The sequence below is a fragment of the Piliocolobus tephrosceles genome, chromosome 19 (assembly GCF_002776525.5).
Source record: "Piliocolobus tephrosceles isolate RC106 chromosome 19, ASM277652v3, whole genome shotgun sequence".
In the NCBI taxonomy this organism is placed as follows: domain Eukaryota; kingdom Metazoa; phylum Chordata; class Mammalia; order Primates; family Cercopithecidae; genus Piliocolobus; species Piliocolobus tephrosceles.
This window is the reverse complement of record NC_045452.1, coordinates 20,514,206-20,533,505: the sequence shown is the minus strand read 5'-3', so window position 1 is coordinate 20,533,505 and position 19,300 is coordinate 20,514,206. Positions and strand designations below refer to the sequence as shown.

General features: G+C 48.6%; 2 protein-coding genes across 6 annotated transcripts in view; one reads left to right on the top strand and one right to left on the bottom strand.

Annotated features, from left to right (window-relative positions):
• The window catches only part of GTPBP1 (GTP binding protein 1), a 28,851-nt gene extending 20,219 nt beyond the window's left edge, over positions 1-8,632 (bottom strand). Inside the window, exons 1-2 of one of the 2 annotated variants that reach the window (XM_023221992.1) lie at positions 8,420-8,611; positions 5,640-5,751 (exon numbers count right to left, since the gene is read on the bottom strand). In XM_023221992.1, coding sequence (XP_023077760.1) covers positions 5,640-5,751; positions 8,420-8,611 — 304 coding nt within the window. Of the gene's footprint in view, positions 1-5,639; positions 5,752-8,419 lie in introns of both variants that reach the window. The other variant, XM_023221993.1, reaches the window with a different exon arrangement.
• A 4,979-nt stretch (positions 8,633-13,611) lies between these two features.
• Positions 13,612-19,300, top strand: part of JOSD1 (Josephin domain containing 1) — an 18,590-nt gene continuing 12,901 nt past the window's right edge. The window contains exons 1-3 of one of the 4 annotated variants that reach the window (XM_023221995.3): positions 13,615-13,746; positions 14,036-14,332; positions 14,531-14,851. In XM_023221995.3, the coding sequence (XP_023077763.1) occupies positions 14,667-14,851 (185 nt within the window). In that variant the 5' untranslated portion in view covers positions 13,615-13,746; positions 14,036-14,332; positions 14,531-14,666. The other 3 variants (XM_023221997.3, XM_023221994.3, XM_023221996.2) reach the window with 3 other exon arrangements.

Sequence of the window (19,300 nt, the reverse complement as noted above, 5' to 3'; positions counted from 1 at the left end):
TCTCGAACTCCTGACCTCAAGTGATCCGCCCACCTCGGCCTCCCAAAGTGCTGGGATTACAGGCGTGAGTCATCATGTCTGGCCCACCAGTGGCCTTCTAAACTCTCTATCTAATGCCCTCTTCTTGATTCCCACAGCATTCGACACTGCTGGCCACTCTGCCTTTCCCTCTTGAAGCACTTCCCTCTTGCCCTGCTTGTGCATCACCTGACCTCTCCTGATGTTCCTCCCTAACCCTGTCCCCCGCTCCTGTCTCCTGAATGCCAGTCTTTTCCAGTAGTCTGTCAGTGGCCCTGTTCTGTTTCCTCCAAACTCTCCCCTTGGCCATCTTGTTCTATGGCTTCAGGTGTCATTTTGAAAACTATAAAAACACTCATTCCTAACACCATCCTATGCCCAAAACTCCAGACTGAATTTCCAATTGCCTGGATGATAACACCTAGAAGTCTGATATCTAAACTCAACACCCACCCCAACCCTCTTTTAAACAGCACAAACACTAACAATGTTAATAAAGCATTTTATTTCTCACTGTAATCTTATGAGGTAGGCATTACTGTTCCCTTTTAACAGTGGGGTAAAAAGAACCTAGGGAGATCTCAGAGCTGGGAGGGGGCATGAGTTCAGGTCTTCAGATTCCAAACCTAGAGCCTTTTCCTCTAGAGCAAGGGTTCCTCTTACCGCCTGACCAGTTCCTTCTTTAGTTCTGACAATGACAATACCACCTCTCTGGCCACCAGTCTCCTCAGTCCAGTCCTGCTGATTCTAGCATTTTACCTTGCCTCCTTCCCTGATGTCTGCCCTTTTTGCCAATCCACAGCCACCAGCCTGATTCAAGTTCTTATTCTACCTGAACCACCACAACAGACTGTTAACTTTTGTCTTTACATATGTAGTCTATTCCCTCCAACCAACCCCTTAAGGTCTTAAATAAAGCACAGCTCTGATGTTGTCACTTCAAGTCAAAGCCTCTGAATGGCTCCCCAGGCCCAGCTGCTTAATAGCCTCCCCATTTGTGCCGTACTTCCTCCTCACTCTCCCGTTGTAAGCTCTGTCCCAGTGCAAGCGGCCCCATCACACACACAGCACTCCCCTTCCTTGTGCTGGGGTTCTCTGCAAGGTCCTAGCTCTACACCTTTGCTCATGATTTCCTATCCTGGAAGCCTAACAGTGCACCTCCTCCTGGCAAAATCCTACTCATTCTGCCCACAAACGTCTGTGTCTCCCTTACATTTGCAAAGTACTGCCTTGTGCAACAGTGTTTTGGATACACATCCTCCCCTCCCCGCACAATACATAAGCATCTTGAAAACAAGCAACATACTGCCACAATTTCCTGATGCCCCACAACCAATGCCTTTCCTACATCAAGTCCTCAAATGTTTGTAAAATGTAAAACAAATGAACAAAGAGGGAGCGGTTGGGAAGAGGAGTTTCTAAATGCATGGCCAAGAGAGCTGTGAAAGCCTTCCGGGTTAGAGAAGGGCTTGCTGGGAGTGTTCCTGAGAAGGCTGGCGAAATTCTATTCAATCTCCCCTGCCCCTGTTCTTTCAGGTCCTGCTCTGCACCAAGGGCTATCACCAATGTCACCTTGTCCATCAGGGCTCTTGGGCAGTCACATTACCTGTCTCCAGCATGCATCACATTCCTCACTCTGTGGAAGCGGAGACAAAGGTGGAGGAGAAAAGCTGCAGAGGTCCAATTACTAAAGGCCACATATTCAGCCATGCCAGATGCTAATCAGATTTCCATCCTGCTGGCTCAGTTACCTTTCTTATATGTATTCTCCTCTTCTACAGGCTGCAAAGACTCCCTAGACTTTCAGAATAAAAGTCTAACCTCTGTGGCCTGGCATTTAAGGACCCTGAGAATCTGAGCCCTGCCTTCCTCTGCCCAGCCTCTCCTCCTACCACGCAGTACCTCATACTCTCCACTCATCCCACTGGATTACTTCTGGTCCACTATATACTCCTGTCTCCAATGCCTCCACGCCTTTGTGAGAATGGTTTCCTCTGCCCATTCACTATTCCCTCCATCTGCCTGGAAAATTCCTACTCATTCTTTAGAATCAATTAAAGGGGCAGCTCCTCTTCACAGCCTTTCCTGACTCTTCCACAAAGACTTAGTACTCCTCGGCTAGGTGTGGTGGCTCACATCTGTAATCCCAGCACTTCGGGAGCTTGAGGTGGGGCAGATCACCTGAGGTCAGGAGTTCAAGACCAGCCTAGGCAACATGGTGAAACCCCGTCCCTACTAAAAATACAAAAATTAGCCAGGCGTGGTGGCGGGCACCTGTAGTCCCAGCTACTCGGGAGGCTGAGGTGGGAGAACTGCTTGAACCCAGGAGGCAGAGGTTGCAGTGAGCCAAGATCGCACCAATGCACTCCAGTCTGGACGACAGAGGGAAACTCTGTCTCAAAAATAATAATCATAATCATAATAATTTTAAAAGACTTAATACTCCTCCTAGGTCCCCTGAACTTTTATTTTTTTTTTATTGTTTTTCTTTTGAGACAGAGTCTCACTCTGTCACCATCTCAGCTCACTGCAACCTCCACCTCCCGGGTTCAAGTGATTCTTGTGCCTTAGACTCCTGAGTAGCTGGGATTACAGCAGTGCACCACCATGCCCAGCTAAATTTTTGCATTTTTAGTAGAGACGGGGTTTCACTATGTTGGCCGGGCTGGCCTCGAACTCCTGACCTCAAGTGATTGGCTCACCTTGGCCTCCCAAGGTGCTGGCATTATAGGCATGAGCCTTCTTTTTGAAAGAAATCTCACGATAAATCAACTACAACCTGGGACCCTTAAAACAATTATTACTGCAACTACTAATACTAGCTAACACTTATGTAATGCTTACTATTCCCGATGATCTCCTCGAATTCTCATTTAATCTTCACTACTATGCTATGGGAGAGATTCTATTATTATCCCCATTTTAAGACAAGGAAAAGATGCAGTAGGCAAATCCAGGCCTGCCAGGCTCCAGATCCTATAGATTAGGCCAGACTGTCCCCTTTTAAAATAACAACATTAAGAATGTATACTTAAAGAGCATACTCCTCTACACTGGTTATAATTTTTAAATGTCTCATTTCTCTATGCAAAATTTCTCTGAGGTAGGATGAGGAAGGTGTCATTATTCCCATTTTACAGAGAAAGGACGTGATAAACAGAGGTGAAGCAGCAAGGGAATCACTGATGAAATTGACTCCTTGGGGGCCCTGTATCTGGGTTCATCTTCTGTTTAATGTTCAACTTGTTTTTTTTTTTTTTTTTTGAGGCGGAGTCTCGCTCTGTGGCCCGGACTGGAGTGCAGTGGCCGGATCTCAGCTCACTGCAAGCTCCGCCTCCGGGTTTACGCCATTCTCCTGCCTCAGCCTTCAGAGTAGCTGGGACTACAGGCGCCCGCCACCTCGCCTGGCTAGTTTTTTGTATTTTTTAGTAGAGACGGGGTTTCACCGTGTTAGCCAGGATGGTCTCGATCTCCTGACCTCGTGATCCGCCCGTCTCGGCCTCCCAAAGTGCTGGGATTACAGGCTTGAGCCACCGCGCCCGGCCTGTTCAACTTGTTTAACTAGTTATGATCTCTTTCTATTTGTAAATAATTCCAGCAGGAGGAGTCACTATGAATCTAATGGCATCCACCTGGTGGATTCGAGGATGATGCTTGGGTATACAGATGTGTTAATAAATGTCTGACATCTTACGCTTTGCCATGGGTGGGTTAATTAGTTGTGAGTTGTCAAGGCATGGTAAAATTCACTGAGTCCACATAAAAGGATGAGGGAAAAGGGGAGTGTTAAGAATCTGGGTCTTCAAAGAACAGACTCAACACTTGTCAAAATTGACCTATATGTGGTTTCTGAAATTCTACAATCATTAAGTGATCTTTGAGTGGTTCATCTTATTAGAGCAGACCAGATGTGTACCTGACATCAAAGCTTCAAAAGGCTACCAATCATCTCCTACTCAACAAATGGAATGTTTTTTCTTTTGAACCTGGCACTCATTGCTGCCTCTGTAGCACTTGATAATGCTAATCAACTCTCTCCCTTTCTTGATGCGCAACCTCTTAGTTTGCCTATCTCTCTGACCATGCCTTCCTTTAGGTGGTAAGACCCGCATCTAGGGAGGTAGCAGCAAGGATGGGAAGGAAAGAACAGATATGAAAGATATTTCAAAGGAAGGCACAGCTGCATCTGGAGAGCAAATCCTTCTTCCTTATGTCACTCTTACATTTCCAAATACTGTTTCCCATGGAGATTATTTGTGTATATGCCTTGTTTCCTCCTTGGGGCAGGGACTGGATTTTAAGTTTCCAAAAGAGCTTTGCAACAGTTGCAAGCCTTAGAAGATACTTAATAGATATGTGTCAAATGGTTTAAGAATGATTTTGAGATTTCTTCAGTCTTCAACTCAAACTACAAAAGAATTATTACCTGGCTTTACAAAGCCTACATTCAGCAAAGAAAAGTGTTTCTTTAATGATGCATCCAGGCCCACCTGGACTTCCTGTAAAGATGGCAGAGACAAGTGCTGGTATGGGCTGAATCCTAATCGTTAACAACCCCAGTTGTCATTTCAGCAAAGATAATTCCATAATGAAGACGAAGGTAACCAGGTCTTGTATTGAAGTTGTCAACTAGGAGCAACCAGGGGAAAAAAAACCGTAATATACTCTGGGATTGTTGTAAGGGCTGCCCTCCTCTAAAATAGTAGGTTCTGTTACAAGGAATAAGCAGCTTGGAGAACAATAACTAGTCCCTTTCAGAATGGTTACAAGCCTATGTGTCTGATGACCTCTGTTATCCCAACTATCCAGACTAAATGGTCAGTATGGTCTGGGGCAAGGAGCCTGACTGAAGAGAGGAATTCTGGGCATCTTTGCTGACACCAAGAAGAATCACAGAGGTCCTCAGCTAAGCAGAAAATAAGTAACAATGGGATCTGTAAACAGAGCTTGGAAGGGAAGACCTCCAGCAGCCCAGGAATAAGCTTAATTCTAGACCTAACTATGGCTTGCCCTATTACCTTAGACAAGAAGTTCCTTTGCTTTGTGCTTCATTTCCTCTTATGCAAATGGAGAGTACTGGAGGCAAAAAGGAAGCATCTGTAAAACTGCTTGGAAAGTGAATCTTTCAAGTCAACCATATCATGGCCACTAAGGTCAGAATTAACATTCGCTTTGTACTTTCATGTACTCCAAACAGTTCGGCAGACACTAAAGAATCACTATAACTAAGACACACAAGCAGAAAAGTTCAAAAAGAGGGGAAAATGTGCTCTAAATAATTTTTACTTTTTTTGAGATGGAGTTTCGCTCTTGTCGCCTAGGCTGGAGCACAATGGTGCGATCTTGGCTCACTGCAACCTCCACTTTCCAGGTTCAAGCAATTCTCCTGCCTCAGCCTCCCAAGTAGCTGGGATTACAGGCGCCCGCCACCACGCTCGGCTAACTTTTTGTATTTTTAGTAGAGATGGGGTTTCACCATGTTGGCCAGGCTGGTCTCAAACTCCTGACCTCAGGTGATCCACCCATCTTGGCCTCCCAAACTGCTGGGATTACAGGTGGCAGGGCCACCGCGCCCGGCCCAATAATTTTTTAAAATAAAGTGAAAGGAAAACTATGCTCACCTGATCCCTGCCCAATGACATATATGGTCTCTCCGCATCCCTCGTCCATCCTCTCCCACATCTGCCGAAGTAGGCTGTCATACTGCTCTGAAGTAGGGCTCACTAGAACCAGCTAGAAAAGAAACCAACAGCCTTAGGACCACACTTGCTAGAAGAGCACCACAGCGAAAGCCGATCAATATAGCCTAACCAAAGATCCTGACTGAAACCCACAGCACCCTCATCTAAAAAAGCTGCACAGCCCCTTCATGCCCTCTCTGCTTCTCCTGAAGTAGCCTTTGAGCCTCAGGCCTTATATGAGCCAAATGCTATACTAAAATGTGTATGTCTGAGCCATAACCCATGGTAAAGAGGGCACAAGCAGCCTGCCTCCTGCTGCTTAACAGGAGGGGCAGGACCCAAGTGACTGAGAATATGGCACTGTGGATAGAAAGCACAGTGCTTTCCATCTACATGCCAAAGTCTTCTACCTGCAGTTGACATCTGGAAGCCCACAGGACATTTACCTCATAAACCTCCATGCTCTCCACCCACAGGCCAGTGGCTCCCAGGATAACAAAAGAATTCTGTTCTATCTTCTTAGCTATATTGAATATTTGGGAATGAAAACTGCCTGCAAGACTCATCTTCATCAACAAAACACCATCACTATTACCACTACGAGGAGTATTACCACCATCATTTTGCCAATGTCTGCCAATAATATTCAAGTATCAACCACTTATTTGGGGAAGCCATTTGGCAATCAGACCCCATTCTCTAACTACTCCTGTGTGACCCTGGACAAAGAATTTAACCCCTCTGAGTTTCAGTTTTTCAATCTATAAAACGGAGTTAATACTACCTGCATCCTAAGGCCACCGTAAACAGCAAATATAATAACATGTAAAGCATCTAGTCCACAGCTCAATAAATATGAAACTACAAGGTTTTCTTCACCCAATCATTCCCAGAAAAACCTCGTTGGATGAAACTAGCCACCACTATTCACTAAGTATTTCTCCCTTTGGAAGCTCTCGGAGCCTTAGGTCTCCACATTTACTATTGTAAGGATATGAACCTTTAGCTTCTAATCTGTTCCTCTGGAATCAATCTATTCAATCCAACCCTTCTCTCCCTCCACACCGTCACTTTTTCTTTTTGAGATCATCAATATTAACATACACACGATTTTTTTTAATTTTGAGGACTTCCCCAGCTATGTAATGAAATAACACTTCTAGGAATATTAAATGAGCTGGTCAAGAAATGAAGGTACTACCGTCTTTGCAACTCTGCCCTGCAATTTCCTACCATGTTTCTTCAGCACCTTGACCATGTGTTGACACCCAGTTTGTTCGCTCTGGAGTCAGGTCCATAATCTTGTAACTTCCTGAGCTGACTCATCAGAGCTTGTAATTGTAACCTGGATGTTTCCTGGGTCGTTTACATCATCCTGGCCATCCCTCTCTCTAAGTTTGGCCATCCTCATTATGGCATTAAAGGCACAAGACAGGACCAACTTTGACAGGCTAGCTGGCTTCCATGTGCTCACCTGAGACTAGAAGGGCAAAGAGCAGTTGAAAATAACTTTCTTAGGTTGCAGGGAAAGTTCCTTCCAGTTTAGGACTAAGTTTCATGGAAATCTGCCGCCATAAACTATAAAAAGTCACAAATATTTTCAAAGCTGGATAAAATGTCTATCGTAACTATCCTACAAATGTAAGTGGTGGTATTGGTGTTCTGTCTTTCACCTACTGCTATTTAATCTGCACAGGAAATTAGGAACTATCTCGTTCTCTTCAAACATTTACTGAGTCTCTAGTATGCATCAGGCACTATTAGGTGTCTTATTACATATTTTTAATTTTTACAACCCATCTGTACTTTCTTAAGATGAGGGGGTTGGAGAACTGAAAGGTTAAGTAACTTTCCCAACGTCACAGAGCCTTTCGATGGTAGGGCAGGAAAGTGAACTCAGCCCTGTCTGACTCCCAACTTGGCATTCTTTCCCTAAGGAACGTTAAGCACTTTCAAAACACCAGTCACATCTTATATTTACTTTTCTGTTCTTCACAATGTCAAGCCGTTGGCGAGCCCTTAATTCCTGCCTACCTTCTCGACAGCTCAGAAGACACGGTTTTAAACGTCCTTCACTGCTCTACTCATACAAGATGAGCTTCCACTCCCAGGATAGCGAGACTAAGGAGCCTACCCATCTTTCCATTTTGTTTCGGGTGGCCTCGAAAAGTAGACATTCTCGGACATGCTCGTCGTCCCCGGCTGAGCGACTACTTTCTGTTTCCTTTCCCGAGTCTGGGAAGAGACGCGGCTGCCACCCTGCCCTGCCTTCCGACTACCTGTCTTCGCGGCGTCTCGGCCCCCTGCCCGGGCCCCCTCGTCCTTCTGCTGTCCCGCGCGGTCCAGGGAGAGGAGATTCTAGGTCTCCGAATCCCCTCAAGCGGGACCCGAAGAACGGGGAGAGGCACTGAGCGGGGACAGGGGCCGCGCGGAGCGCTGCCGGCACCGGGCACCCCCGTTCCACGTGGCAGAGTCGAGGGGTTGCGATCTCGGCGGGAGACGGGAGGGCGGGAGGCTGGGTTGGCGACGCGGGGAGCCAAGGTGGGTGCGGGGACCATGGTGACGGCCCCTCGCGCCGCAAGCCCCAGCACGTCCCGGGGACCAGCAGGTGGGCGGGCTCGGCCCCTTCCTCCCATTCCGCGCTCCCCGCGGAGAGGACGGCCGCTGGCCCCGCCGTCGCCCCGGAGACTGCTCGGCCCGCCGCCGCCGCCCGGGCCTACCTTGCTGGTGAGGTCCAGCTCTGGCTCGCCGTTGAGCGCCTCGCCGTCCTCGCTGCAGTCCGAGTCAAAGCCGCCGTGGAGTCGGGCGGCGGCCGCCGCGGCCCTGGCCGCCCCCGGGGAGCTGGGCTCGGGGGCGAACATAGAGGCCGGGACCGGCGAGTCCATCGCGGAGCGACTGCGCTCCGCCGCCATCTTTAATAACTTAGGCTAATTCGTAGCCGGCTTCCCTCCCTCCCTGGCTCATTTGACTAATCTATGCACAGAGCTCCGCCCCGCTCCTTATCGGAATAATTTATGCAAAACTTCTCCAGCCGCGTACTGGGTGACACGTATCTCTAGCTAAGAAACAGTCGACCAGGCCTCTCAGCCACCAATCCCTGCAGAGCTTTCAAGTACCTAATGAATAATTAATAAGACCCAAACCCCAACAACAAATGTCTGAGACGTCACGCGCCCTGCTCCCAGCTTGGGAGGGGGCAGTACCGAGTCCCTGCTACCCGCCTGAAGCCTTCCCGCCAACGGGGGCAGAGAAGAGTGTGACTGACACAGCAGCCATCCAATGAGGAGAGAAATACAAACAACGTTACTCGTCAACGCCCCTTCACTCTCCTTGTTTCCAGAGGCGGTGCTGAGCCTGCAAATCGTACTGCAAAACAGCAGGCGCTGTAAGCCTTCCGATGACGGACAAGGGCAGGATCCAATCGAGTCATAGAACAGGTCCCGCGCCTGGACCCGCTCACGGAGATAGTAAACTGCAAAATGAGCCTCCCACTCGATTCAGTGACTGAGGCAGTCGCTGGAACGCTGATGTCCAACGTGCTGGCATGCTCCAGGCAACTTTAATAGTAGGATCGATGCTGTACGTTCCAAGAGTTGTAATACTATAGCAGCCAGAGTGAGGCAATAATTAAATGCTGACCTTAGGGAGAATTCTACATTCACTGCCTTTGCGGAGACAATCACACGAACTAAAAACAGAGGTAAGCAGCTAAAATTAAAAGCCAAAAAAACAGCTCACCACTTTTGTGGTGAACTGCTAAACCGTTTCCCATGGGTTATTTTTCCAGAGTCATCAGTTGTGAAAAGCCCCAACCCAAAATGCCATCAACACAAGTTTTAGTGTCTTGAATTCCTGTTTCAAAAGCCGGAAAACACTAGGCCGTCATTGCTTGGCGAAATTAGGGATTAGCCAACGTCTAATAACGTCGGCCTTGGCCACTCGTCCCAGGCATCAAGCAAACAAGAGCATGTTTAAGAAGATAAGGAATCCAAGATTTAGGGTTTAGATCAAGTGGCAGGATTGAAAATGGCTTTCAGTTTTGAGGATCTACCTGAGAAGAAAGAAAGTGTCTTCTTGTCCCTGTTTTCCACTACTATCAAGCCTTTTGTTGTTGTTGTTGTTGTTTTTAATTTTATTTTGAGATGGAGTTTCGCTCTTGTTGCCCAGGCTGGAGTGCAGTGGCGCGATCTCCGGCTCACCGCAACCTCTGCCTCCTGGGTTCAAGCCAGTCTCCTGCTTCAGCCTCCTGAGCAGCTGGGATTACAGGCATGTGCCACCACACCCGGCTAATTCTGTATTTTTAGTAAAGACGGGGTTTCTTCATGTTGATCAGAGTGGTCTCGAACTCCCAGCCTCTGGTGATCCGCCCGCCAAAGTGCTGGGATTACAGGCGTGAGTCACCACGCCCAGTTTACTATCAAGTCTTACTTGCACAAACACAGCTGGGAATCTTGGATAGGAAGTCATCTGAGTCCAATGGTCTTGATACTGTTCTTATGTGCTTTTTAATTTCTTCCTTGCCAAATTGCTCACCACCATCCTATATGGGCTAGGAGCAGTGGCTCACACTTGTAATCCCAGCACTTGGGAGGCTGAGACGGGTGGATCACCGGAGGTCAGGATTTCGAGACCAGCCTGGTGGCTGGATTTCGAGACCAGCCAGCATGGTGAAATGCTGTCTCTACCAAAAATACAAAAATTAGCTGGGCATGGTGGCATGTGCCTGTAATCCCAGCTACTCTGGAGGCTGAGACAGGAGAATCCCTTGAACATGGGAGGGCAGAGGTTGCAGTGAGCCAACATTACATGACTGCACTCAAGCTTGGGCAACAGAGTGAGATTCCGTCTCACAAACAAAACAAAGTACTGGGGGCCTGAACTCATAACTGGCTTCTGAAGGAGGGGCACAGTCTTGTGGGACTGAGCCCTTAACCAGTGGGATCTGACAGTATCTCCAGGTAGACAGTGTGAGATGAATTGAACTGAACCAGAGGACATCCAGCTGGTGTCCCCTGCAGAACTGATGGGTTGCTGGTGGGGAGAAATCCACACATTTTGGTGACCAGAAGTGTTGTGTTGTATTGAGAGTAGAAAATTTTAAGAAACAGACTTTGGCTTTTCCTATACGGCCCAGATTGATAGCATCTCACCAACTGGCTCTTCCAAAGAGTTCAAGTCGGCCGGGCATGGTGGCTCATGCCTGTAATCCGAACACTTTGGGAGGCTAAGTGGCGGATCACTTGAAGTCCGGAGTTCGAGACCAGCCTGACCTGGAGAAACCTCGTCTCTACTACAAATACAAAATCAGCCGGGTGTGGTGGTGCACGCCTGTAATCCCAGCTGCTCAGGAGGCTGAGGCAGGAGAATGGCTTGAACCCGGGCGGCAGAGGTTACAGTGAGCAGAGATTGAGTCATTGCACTCCAGCCGGGGCAACAAGAGCGAAGCTCCTCTGTCTCAAAAAAAAAAAAAAAAAAAAAAAGAGTTCAAGTCCAAAATGTGCGGACGGCTGATAGCGAACTAAAAAACATGCCCTTTGCACTATAGCCTTTACCCAGAAAAGAACTCTCAGAGCAGGTACTTTTGAATTGAACAGGGAACTCTATTATGACATTTTAGAGAATTACTTACCCTACCCATCTACACGTCTTTCTAAAAGTTGGAGCCTAGGTTCAAATTCTGTATTCACTATATACTGAGTTCACATACCATATGTATGGGACCTTAAGCAAGTTAACTTCTCAGAGCCTGTTTTCTCCTTTGAATAAATAAAGTATCTAACAGGATTAAACCAGCTGCAAATGAACTAATATATGTAAAGCACTTAGAACAGTGATTGCTGCACAGCAAGCCCTCAAACTATTCATATGTAAATATAACCACAGCCGTGGGTAGCTTACAATTTTTTTTTTTTTTTTTTTTGAGACGGAATCTTGCTCTGTCGCCCAGGCTGGAGTGCAGTGGCAGGATCTCCGCTCACTGCAAGCTCCGCCTCCCGGGTTCACGCCATTCTCCTGCCTCAGCCTCCTGAGTAGCTGGGACTACAGGTGACCGCCCCCATGCCTGGCTAATTTTTACAGGGGTGAGCCACCACACTGGGCCACAAAAATTTAAGGTAATTCAGAAGTTGGCTGGACAGAGCCAGAGGGCTCCTCACCCTGTGGCAGGCACTGCAGCATGTTAAATTGTAACATTGAGTGTAATGGTGTTAAAACAGCCGCGTTTGGGCCAGGCCTGTAATCCCAGCACTTTGGGAGGCTGAGGCGGGCGGATCACGAGGTCAGGAGATCGAGACCATCCTGGCTAACACGGTGAAACCCCGTCTCTACTAAAAATACAAAAAATTAGCCAGGCGTGGTGGTGGGCACCTGTAGTTCCAGGTATTCGGGAGGCTGAGGCAGGAGAATGGCGTGAACCCGGGAGGCGAAGCTTGCAGTGAGCTGAGATGGCACCACTGCACTCCAGCCTGGGTAATGGAGCGAAAGTCCACTTCAAAAAAAAAAAAAAAAGTCGCGTTTGCCAGGTGCAGTGGCTCACACCTGTAATCCTAACACTTTGGGAGGCTGAGACGGGCGGATCACTTGAGCCCAGGAAAGAGTTCGAGACCAATTTGGGCAACGTGGTGAAACCCTATCTCTACAAAAATAAAAATAAAAATGAGCCAGGTGTGGTGGTGTATGCCTATAGCCCCAGCTACTCAGCAGGCTGAGGCAGGAAGATCCCTTGAGCCCAGGAGGTCGAGGCTGCGGGTGAGCCATGATCGCGCCACTGCACTCCAGCCTGGGAAACAGAGCAAGACCCTGTCTCAAAAATAAATAAAACTTTAGGCCGGGCGCGGTGGCTCACGCTTATAATCCCAGCAATTTGGGAGGCCGAGACGGTTGGATCTCAAGAGTTCGAGACCAGCCTGGCCAACATGGTGAAACCCCGTCTCTACTAAAAATACAAAAATTAGCCCTGGGTAAGTGGCAGGGGCCTGCAATCCCAGCTACGCGGGTGGCTGAGACAGGAGAATCGCTTGAGCCCAGGAGGTGGAGGTTGCAGTACGCTGAGCTCGCCCCATTGCAATTCAGCCTTGGCTACAAGAATGAAACTCCGTCTGAAAAATAAACAAAAACAAACTAAATTTAAAGTGCAATTTCTTCTCGTTTTTCCAGTTTTACGAAAAATCCAAAAGGAGGGCAGCTAAGGTGGATACTGATGCCTACCACGCACCCTAAGAGCAGGTAAAGGGAAAAAAACGAAATCCACGTGGGACTGCGAGCAGTTCGCCGTTTCCCGACGACGCACACAATGCGCTTAGGTATACTTCGCGCAGAGGTCTCTGCAGAGAGGAAAGCCACCGTGAGAAGAGCGGGGAGCCACCAGGCAAGAGGGCAGTGGCTTGTGTGTAGTGAACCGAAATGCGACAACACGGAACTGCAACAGGAGTCTCCTTTCCACTTGAAATGTGATTCCCAGCGAGGCACCTACCCTTGGCGCTCCCTGGACAGTGCGGCACGGTCGGGCCCACTAACCAAGGCAATTTGCGCCCGACTGAATCAGGTGCTTCAAAATCCCCCCTGGTGGGCCGCACGTTAGCCACACAGAAAACAGTCAACGCAGAAGGAGCGAGAACGCTCGGCCGAGAAGCCCGGTCCAGAGAGGGGAGGGGTGCTGAAAGCCGCGGACGGCAGCCGCTGGCCTGCAGGACTCCCTCAGGCCGCCCCACCCCGCCCCGCCAGAGACCGCGCGGAGCCCAGCGGCCGGACCCCAATCCTGCCGGCCGCCGCCGAGCTCCGCAGCCCGCAGCCCCATACCCACTGCCTCTGCCACACCCCAACCGTTCAACTGCGCTCGTACACGCCCGGCGTCCGCGGCTCCCAGGCCGGTGCCGATGACGTCAGACCTACGTTAGGCGTGACGCCACGGCTGGGAGGAGCGAGGACGGCGCCGGAGGGCGTTTCCGGAGCACGCGCTGGGCGGGGGCCGCTAACGTCGGGCTCAGGTGCGCGCGCCCGCCCGCGCGGCCCGGTTGGCGGCCCGCACTCCAGGTGGCGGCCGTCCGCGGTGAGGGGGTGGCCGGCGTTGAGCGGTCCCGACGGCGTTGGGGTCTGCGGCCGGGGGCGCGGCGGGAGGGCGTCTGGGCCTGCGCTCACGTGACGGGCAGGGAGGTTGGTGTACGGGCGGCGAACCGGGTGGGTCCGAGCTCGGGAGCGCAAGGCTGACTGTCCGGCCCCACCCCTTGCGGGCCAACCCGTCGCCGCGCGGAAGGAACCTTCCCTCGGGCAGGGGCCGGCCTCGCCGCGCACTTCCCGCGCCCGCTCGCTGCTGACCGGAGTTGTCTCTTTCTCCGCAGGGCCGCGGCCAGAGGGCGAGAGTCCGCGCCTTCCGAGAGAGCCGCGCCCTGCGGGCCCCACCGTACCCAAGGGGATGGAGGGCTGCCCCCGAGGCCCCCGCGCGGCTCGCGGTCCCACACCTGCCGGCCCGCGCTAGCTGCTCGACTCGTGCGCTTTATCCGCCACCCAGGCCTTGTCTCCCGAGTCAGTGGCGTCGTGGTTCGAAAGAAATGGAAGAAAAGGAGCGATGTGACCGATGCTGTTCGGTCCTCCTGCTTTGAGGCCTGGCATTTGCAGAGGGAAACAGCAAGAAAATCGTGGGGAGTTTTGAGGGGGGTGGGAGGGAAGGGTGGGGAAACGGAAACAAGATCTTACATTTTATGGTTTTTTTTTTTTAATTCTGCACTTTGACAGTGGTAGGAAAATGAAAGTAATCCAAAAGTTATTTTTCTATTGAGAAGAGAAAAGAGGTGGGTTTTTTTTTTTTTCCTTTTGATTCCAATCTTTTCTCCCAGTGACAAAGCATAAATCATGGACACCAGAGAATAAGGTGGACCTCAGGAACCCGGAAAAGACTGAGAAGCTTACATTCTTCCTCTGGAGGGAAGAGTGGGGTGTTTATAGCCATCTCTGGAACCTAAAACAAAAAACATGAGTTGTGTGCCATGGAAAGGAGACAAGGCCAAATCTGAATCATTGGAGCTGCCCCAGGCAGCACCCCCACAAATCTACCATGAGAAACAGCGCAGGGAGCTTTGTGCCCTCCACGCCCTCAATAACGTCTTCCAGGACAGCAATGCCTTCACCCGGGATACGCTGCAAGAGATTTTCCAGAGGTAGGGGACCCTTCTCCTTGGCATCTTGGTACTTACTGATATTTCTGGATTTCTGTGGGTGGGACAATGTCTCAGTTTCATAAACCTTTAAATCTATAGGTATTAGCTAGATGCCGTTAGCAGGTATAAGGGACACAAGACAGGAAAAGATAATCGCTACCATGTATCGGGCACTTACTGTGGGCTAGGAAAGTGCTCATATTCTCGGCTGTGTTTTCTTGAGTGATCTGCTCAACAATCCCATGGAATACGTGTTAATACGTGGTGTTATTTCCATTTTACTGATGAAGACACATTTAGTTCCGTACTTTGCTCAAGGTAACAAGACTTGGAGCTGGGGTTGAATTCTTACATCTATGCTGTTGACCACTATGCTATAATGCCTCTAAAGTTCTGCTGCCGAGGAGTTTACAGTCTAGAAGTGGGACCAGATACGTACACGTTCAGTCACCTGTCCTCAAAGGTGGAATGTGGTGACTACCACAAGCAAGAGGTATACACAATGCTCAGCTTTTCTGTGAGGCCATGTGCTGGCAGTCGTGCTGTTCATACATTGCTTTGTGTAGCCCTCCTAACAGTCATTTCACTGCTTGTATTTTACTGATAGAAAGGTCAGGTAATATGTCCAAATAGCTTAAATAGCAAAGTTATAATTTGAAGTTGACTCCAGATCGCCTCTTTCTCCTTTATTCTAGATGGCCTTTCTTACCCATTTAGAACAAATCCCACCTCACAGGTTAGTAGAGGTTCAGCTTTTGGCCAAGCACGGTGTAATCCCAGCACTTTGAGAGGCCGAGGAGGGCGGATCACCTGAGTTCAGGAGTTTGAGACCAGCCTGGCCAACATGGTGAAACCTCGTCTCTACTAAAAATACAAAAATTACGTCGGGTGTGGTGGTGCACGCTTGTCCCAGCTAGTCGGGAGGCTGAGGCAGGAGAATCGCGTGAACTTGGGAAGTGGAGGTTGCAGTGAGCCGAGATTGTGCCACTGCACTCCAGCCTGGGTGACAGGTCTCAGAAAAAAAAAAAAAAGCTCAGCTTTTTTCTCTTTGCTTTGATTTTCTAGAATTACTTTAAAGGTTTTGAGAGTCAGTTCTGTGGTGTCTTGATGGACACAACAGCATATCTGCAGTCCATAGCAACTCAGGTGGTGATCTTGCCTGATGACCCCAACTAGAAAGGGTTAGGCCCATGCGGTCCTCACTGCAGAGAAGCTCAAGGGTTCTTCAAGCAGTGCATATTGGCAATTCCAGAAGACTTTTTCTTACTCTCTTAGTTTGGAAATGAAATTATTGCCACATAGGGACCAGAATTACAGCTGGAAGCAACCTATTTGGGGTGATTTGTAAAACACAGGTATGGACCATTTGCCCTGAAAGAGCCAGAGGCCTACTCTTAGAAGAATGTTAATCCCCAGGCCAGGCGCGGTGGCTCAAGCCTGTAATCCCAGCACTTTGGGAGGCCGACGTGGGCCGATCATGAGGTCAGGAGATTGAGACCATCCTGGCTAACACGGTGAAACCCCGTCTCTACTAAAAAAAATACAAAAACCTAGCCGGGCGAGGTGGCAGGCGCCTGTAGTCCCAGCTACTCGGGAGGCTGAGGCAGGAGAATGACATAAACCCGGGAGGCGGAGCTTGCAGTGAGCTGAGATCCGGCCACTGCACTCCAGCCGGGGCGACAGAGCGAGACTCCGTCTCAAAAAAAGAAAAAACAAGAATGTTAATCCCCAGATGCAGACAAAACTATGATGAGAGTAATTCTTTTCCAATGCCAGTAGTAACCAGAGTAATGCCTTACCAGAGTAAATATGTTATTTGCATCATGGCCATTATCTGGCCACTAGTAGAATGGACTCTTCAGGACCTGGGGCACTGGGAGATAAGATAATTTGTCTCAGATCATCAGGTCATGTCACTGAAAGGAGAACCCAGTACATTGGACTGCTTCCTTTTGGCTAGCCATTAGTATTTCTCCTACTCCTAATCAGATATTTGTAAATTATTTCCTGATTTAAAACCAGGGAGAAGAAAGGACTCAGGGTGAATACCTGAATGTGCTTAGTGCTTTGTGATATGTACAAACAATCTTGCAACAACCACATCAGTGATGAACTTAGGAAACTAGGATTCATTTTAGGCGATTTGCCCAGTTTCACCCACTAGTAAATAAATTCCAGAAACAAGATTCTGTGTATCCAGTCACACTCTGGTAGAAAAGTTTTCACTTCTGTACATTTGGCCCTTGATCTGACTATGGGAATAATGATGGGATCACTAACACGTATGAACACTTGCTGCAAAACACTATTCTGAGTGCTTTCCTTGTGTTCACTCAGTCCTCATACTGATCTTCCCAGATGGATTCTGTTGCTGCCCATTTTTCCAGATGAGGAAATCATGGCACAAAGAGTTCATAGCTACTGATGGCAGGATTTGGCCCCACGCCTTGTGACTCTAGAACCCGCCCCACTAACTGCTCTCCTGTTTCTCAAGTACTGGAAGGGCCTGTAGAGTGCCGGCAGTAGCTGTTCCTCCAGCTGCTGAGCTGGGCCAGTACTGACATTCTGGACTATGTTCATCAAGCATGTGTGGATGATAACAGGAGTTTCTCAGCTGTGTTCTCCTGAATACAGGAATGGTAAATATTTGCTAAACGCCCACATGGAACCAAGATCCTATTCCTTTTGAAGCTTTGGCGAACTGTACTGCACTCCCCAATTCTAGCAGCATAATAAAAAGATCCAAAAAGTGCTGGCAAGCCAGCACATAAGGGCAGGTATTCTGTCCCAATTCCAGAAGTGGAATTCTGCGTAGAGTATTTTATATTGAAAGAATGTATGAATAGGTAGGAACAAAAAATAAAGAAGTGTGAAAGGAATCTAGAGGAAAAAGCAAAGGGAGAAGAGGTAAAGGAGAGAAGATGGAATTTTTTAAACAAACACTGACTAGCTGCCTGCGGAGTGCCAGGCACTGTGAGGCACCGTAGAGAAAACAAGTCGAACAGGCCTCAGCCCCTGAGAAGCACTTCTCAGCTATCCTTTAACCAAGCCTTGAGATTAGATTTAAGTGAAGTTAGAACCCTGGCATTTAGGGCAATTAAAAAGTGAAAAGTGATTAATTTGAACGTTAGCAGAAATAATTCTATGCTGTTTTAAAGTGTGGCTAGTGAATGGTAGAAATGGGAGGGAAATGTTGATAAGCACTATTTGTTGAGAGGAAGTTCATCCTAGCAGTTGAATTTTAGCCAGAAGAAAGAAGCAAAACACAAAAGCAGGGTGGAGTTTTAACAGAGTTGTGGATATGAGATGATTCATGCTTAGAAATGAATAGGAACTCAGAGCTAAGCTAATGACTCAACATGGCGGCAACAAGGACAGGGAAGAGAGGAGTCAGGTGTGTCAGAGACTTGGTCCGGGATTTGAACATAGTGGTAACATCTGCAAAAAGGTCATTTGTTTAAAAAGCATCTGTTTTCAACCTGTGAAATTGGAGAAAAGATAAACTGGGCAAGTGTCATCAGTGTATATGTATACAGATGTAGATATTCGATCTCATCATTTTATGTAAAGAATGTGGGCCAGGCACAGTGGCTCACCCCTGTAATCCCAGCACTCTGGGAGGCAGAGGCGGGCAGATCACCTGAGGTCAGGAGTTTGAGACCAGCCTGGCCAACATATAGCAAAACCATGTCTCTACTAAAAAATACAAAAATAGCTGGGTGTGGTGGCGCACGCCTGTTGTCCCAGCTACTCAGGAAACTGAGGCAGGAGAATCACTTGAACCCGTAAGGTGGAGGTTGCAGTGAGCCAACATCACACCACTGTACTCCAGCCTGGGTGACAGAGTGAGACTCCCATCTCTCAAAAAAAAAAAAAAAGTGTCTAAGGTTTGGAAAAAAGGGTCATAGAATCAAATTATATGATTCTCAGAGGCTGAGGCCTGTTCTACTTGTTTTTTCTATGGTGCCTCATAGTGCCTGGCAGTCCGCGTAGATCAAATTATATGATGGCAGCTCTGCTAGGTTGTTTTGAAAATACTCAGGCCTGAAACATTTTCACTAGACTCATCCCAGTTTTTAAGTGATCTGATTCTTGCATCTAGCTCTGCATTCCTCTCCCAAATAGGAATTTTCCCCCCACCCGAGATGGAGTCTTCCTCTGTCTGCCCAGGCTGGAGTGCAGTGGCATGATCTCGGCTCACTGCAACTTCCACCTCCCAGGTTCAAGGAATCCTGCCTCAGCCTCCCGAGTAGCTGAGATTATAGACGCCCACCACCACGTCTGGCTAATTTTTGTATTTTTAGTAGAGATGGGGTTTCACCATGTTGGCCAGGCTGGTCTTGAACTCCTGACCTCGTGATCCACCCACCTTGGCCTCCCAAAATGCTAGGATTGCAGGAGTGAGCCACCACGCCCAGTCTTGGATATTTTTTTTTTTTTTTTTTTTTG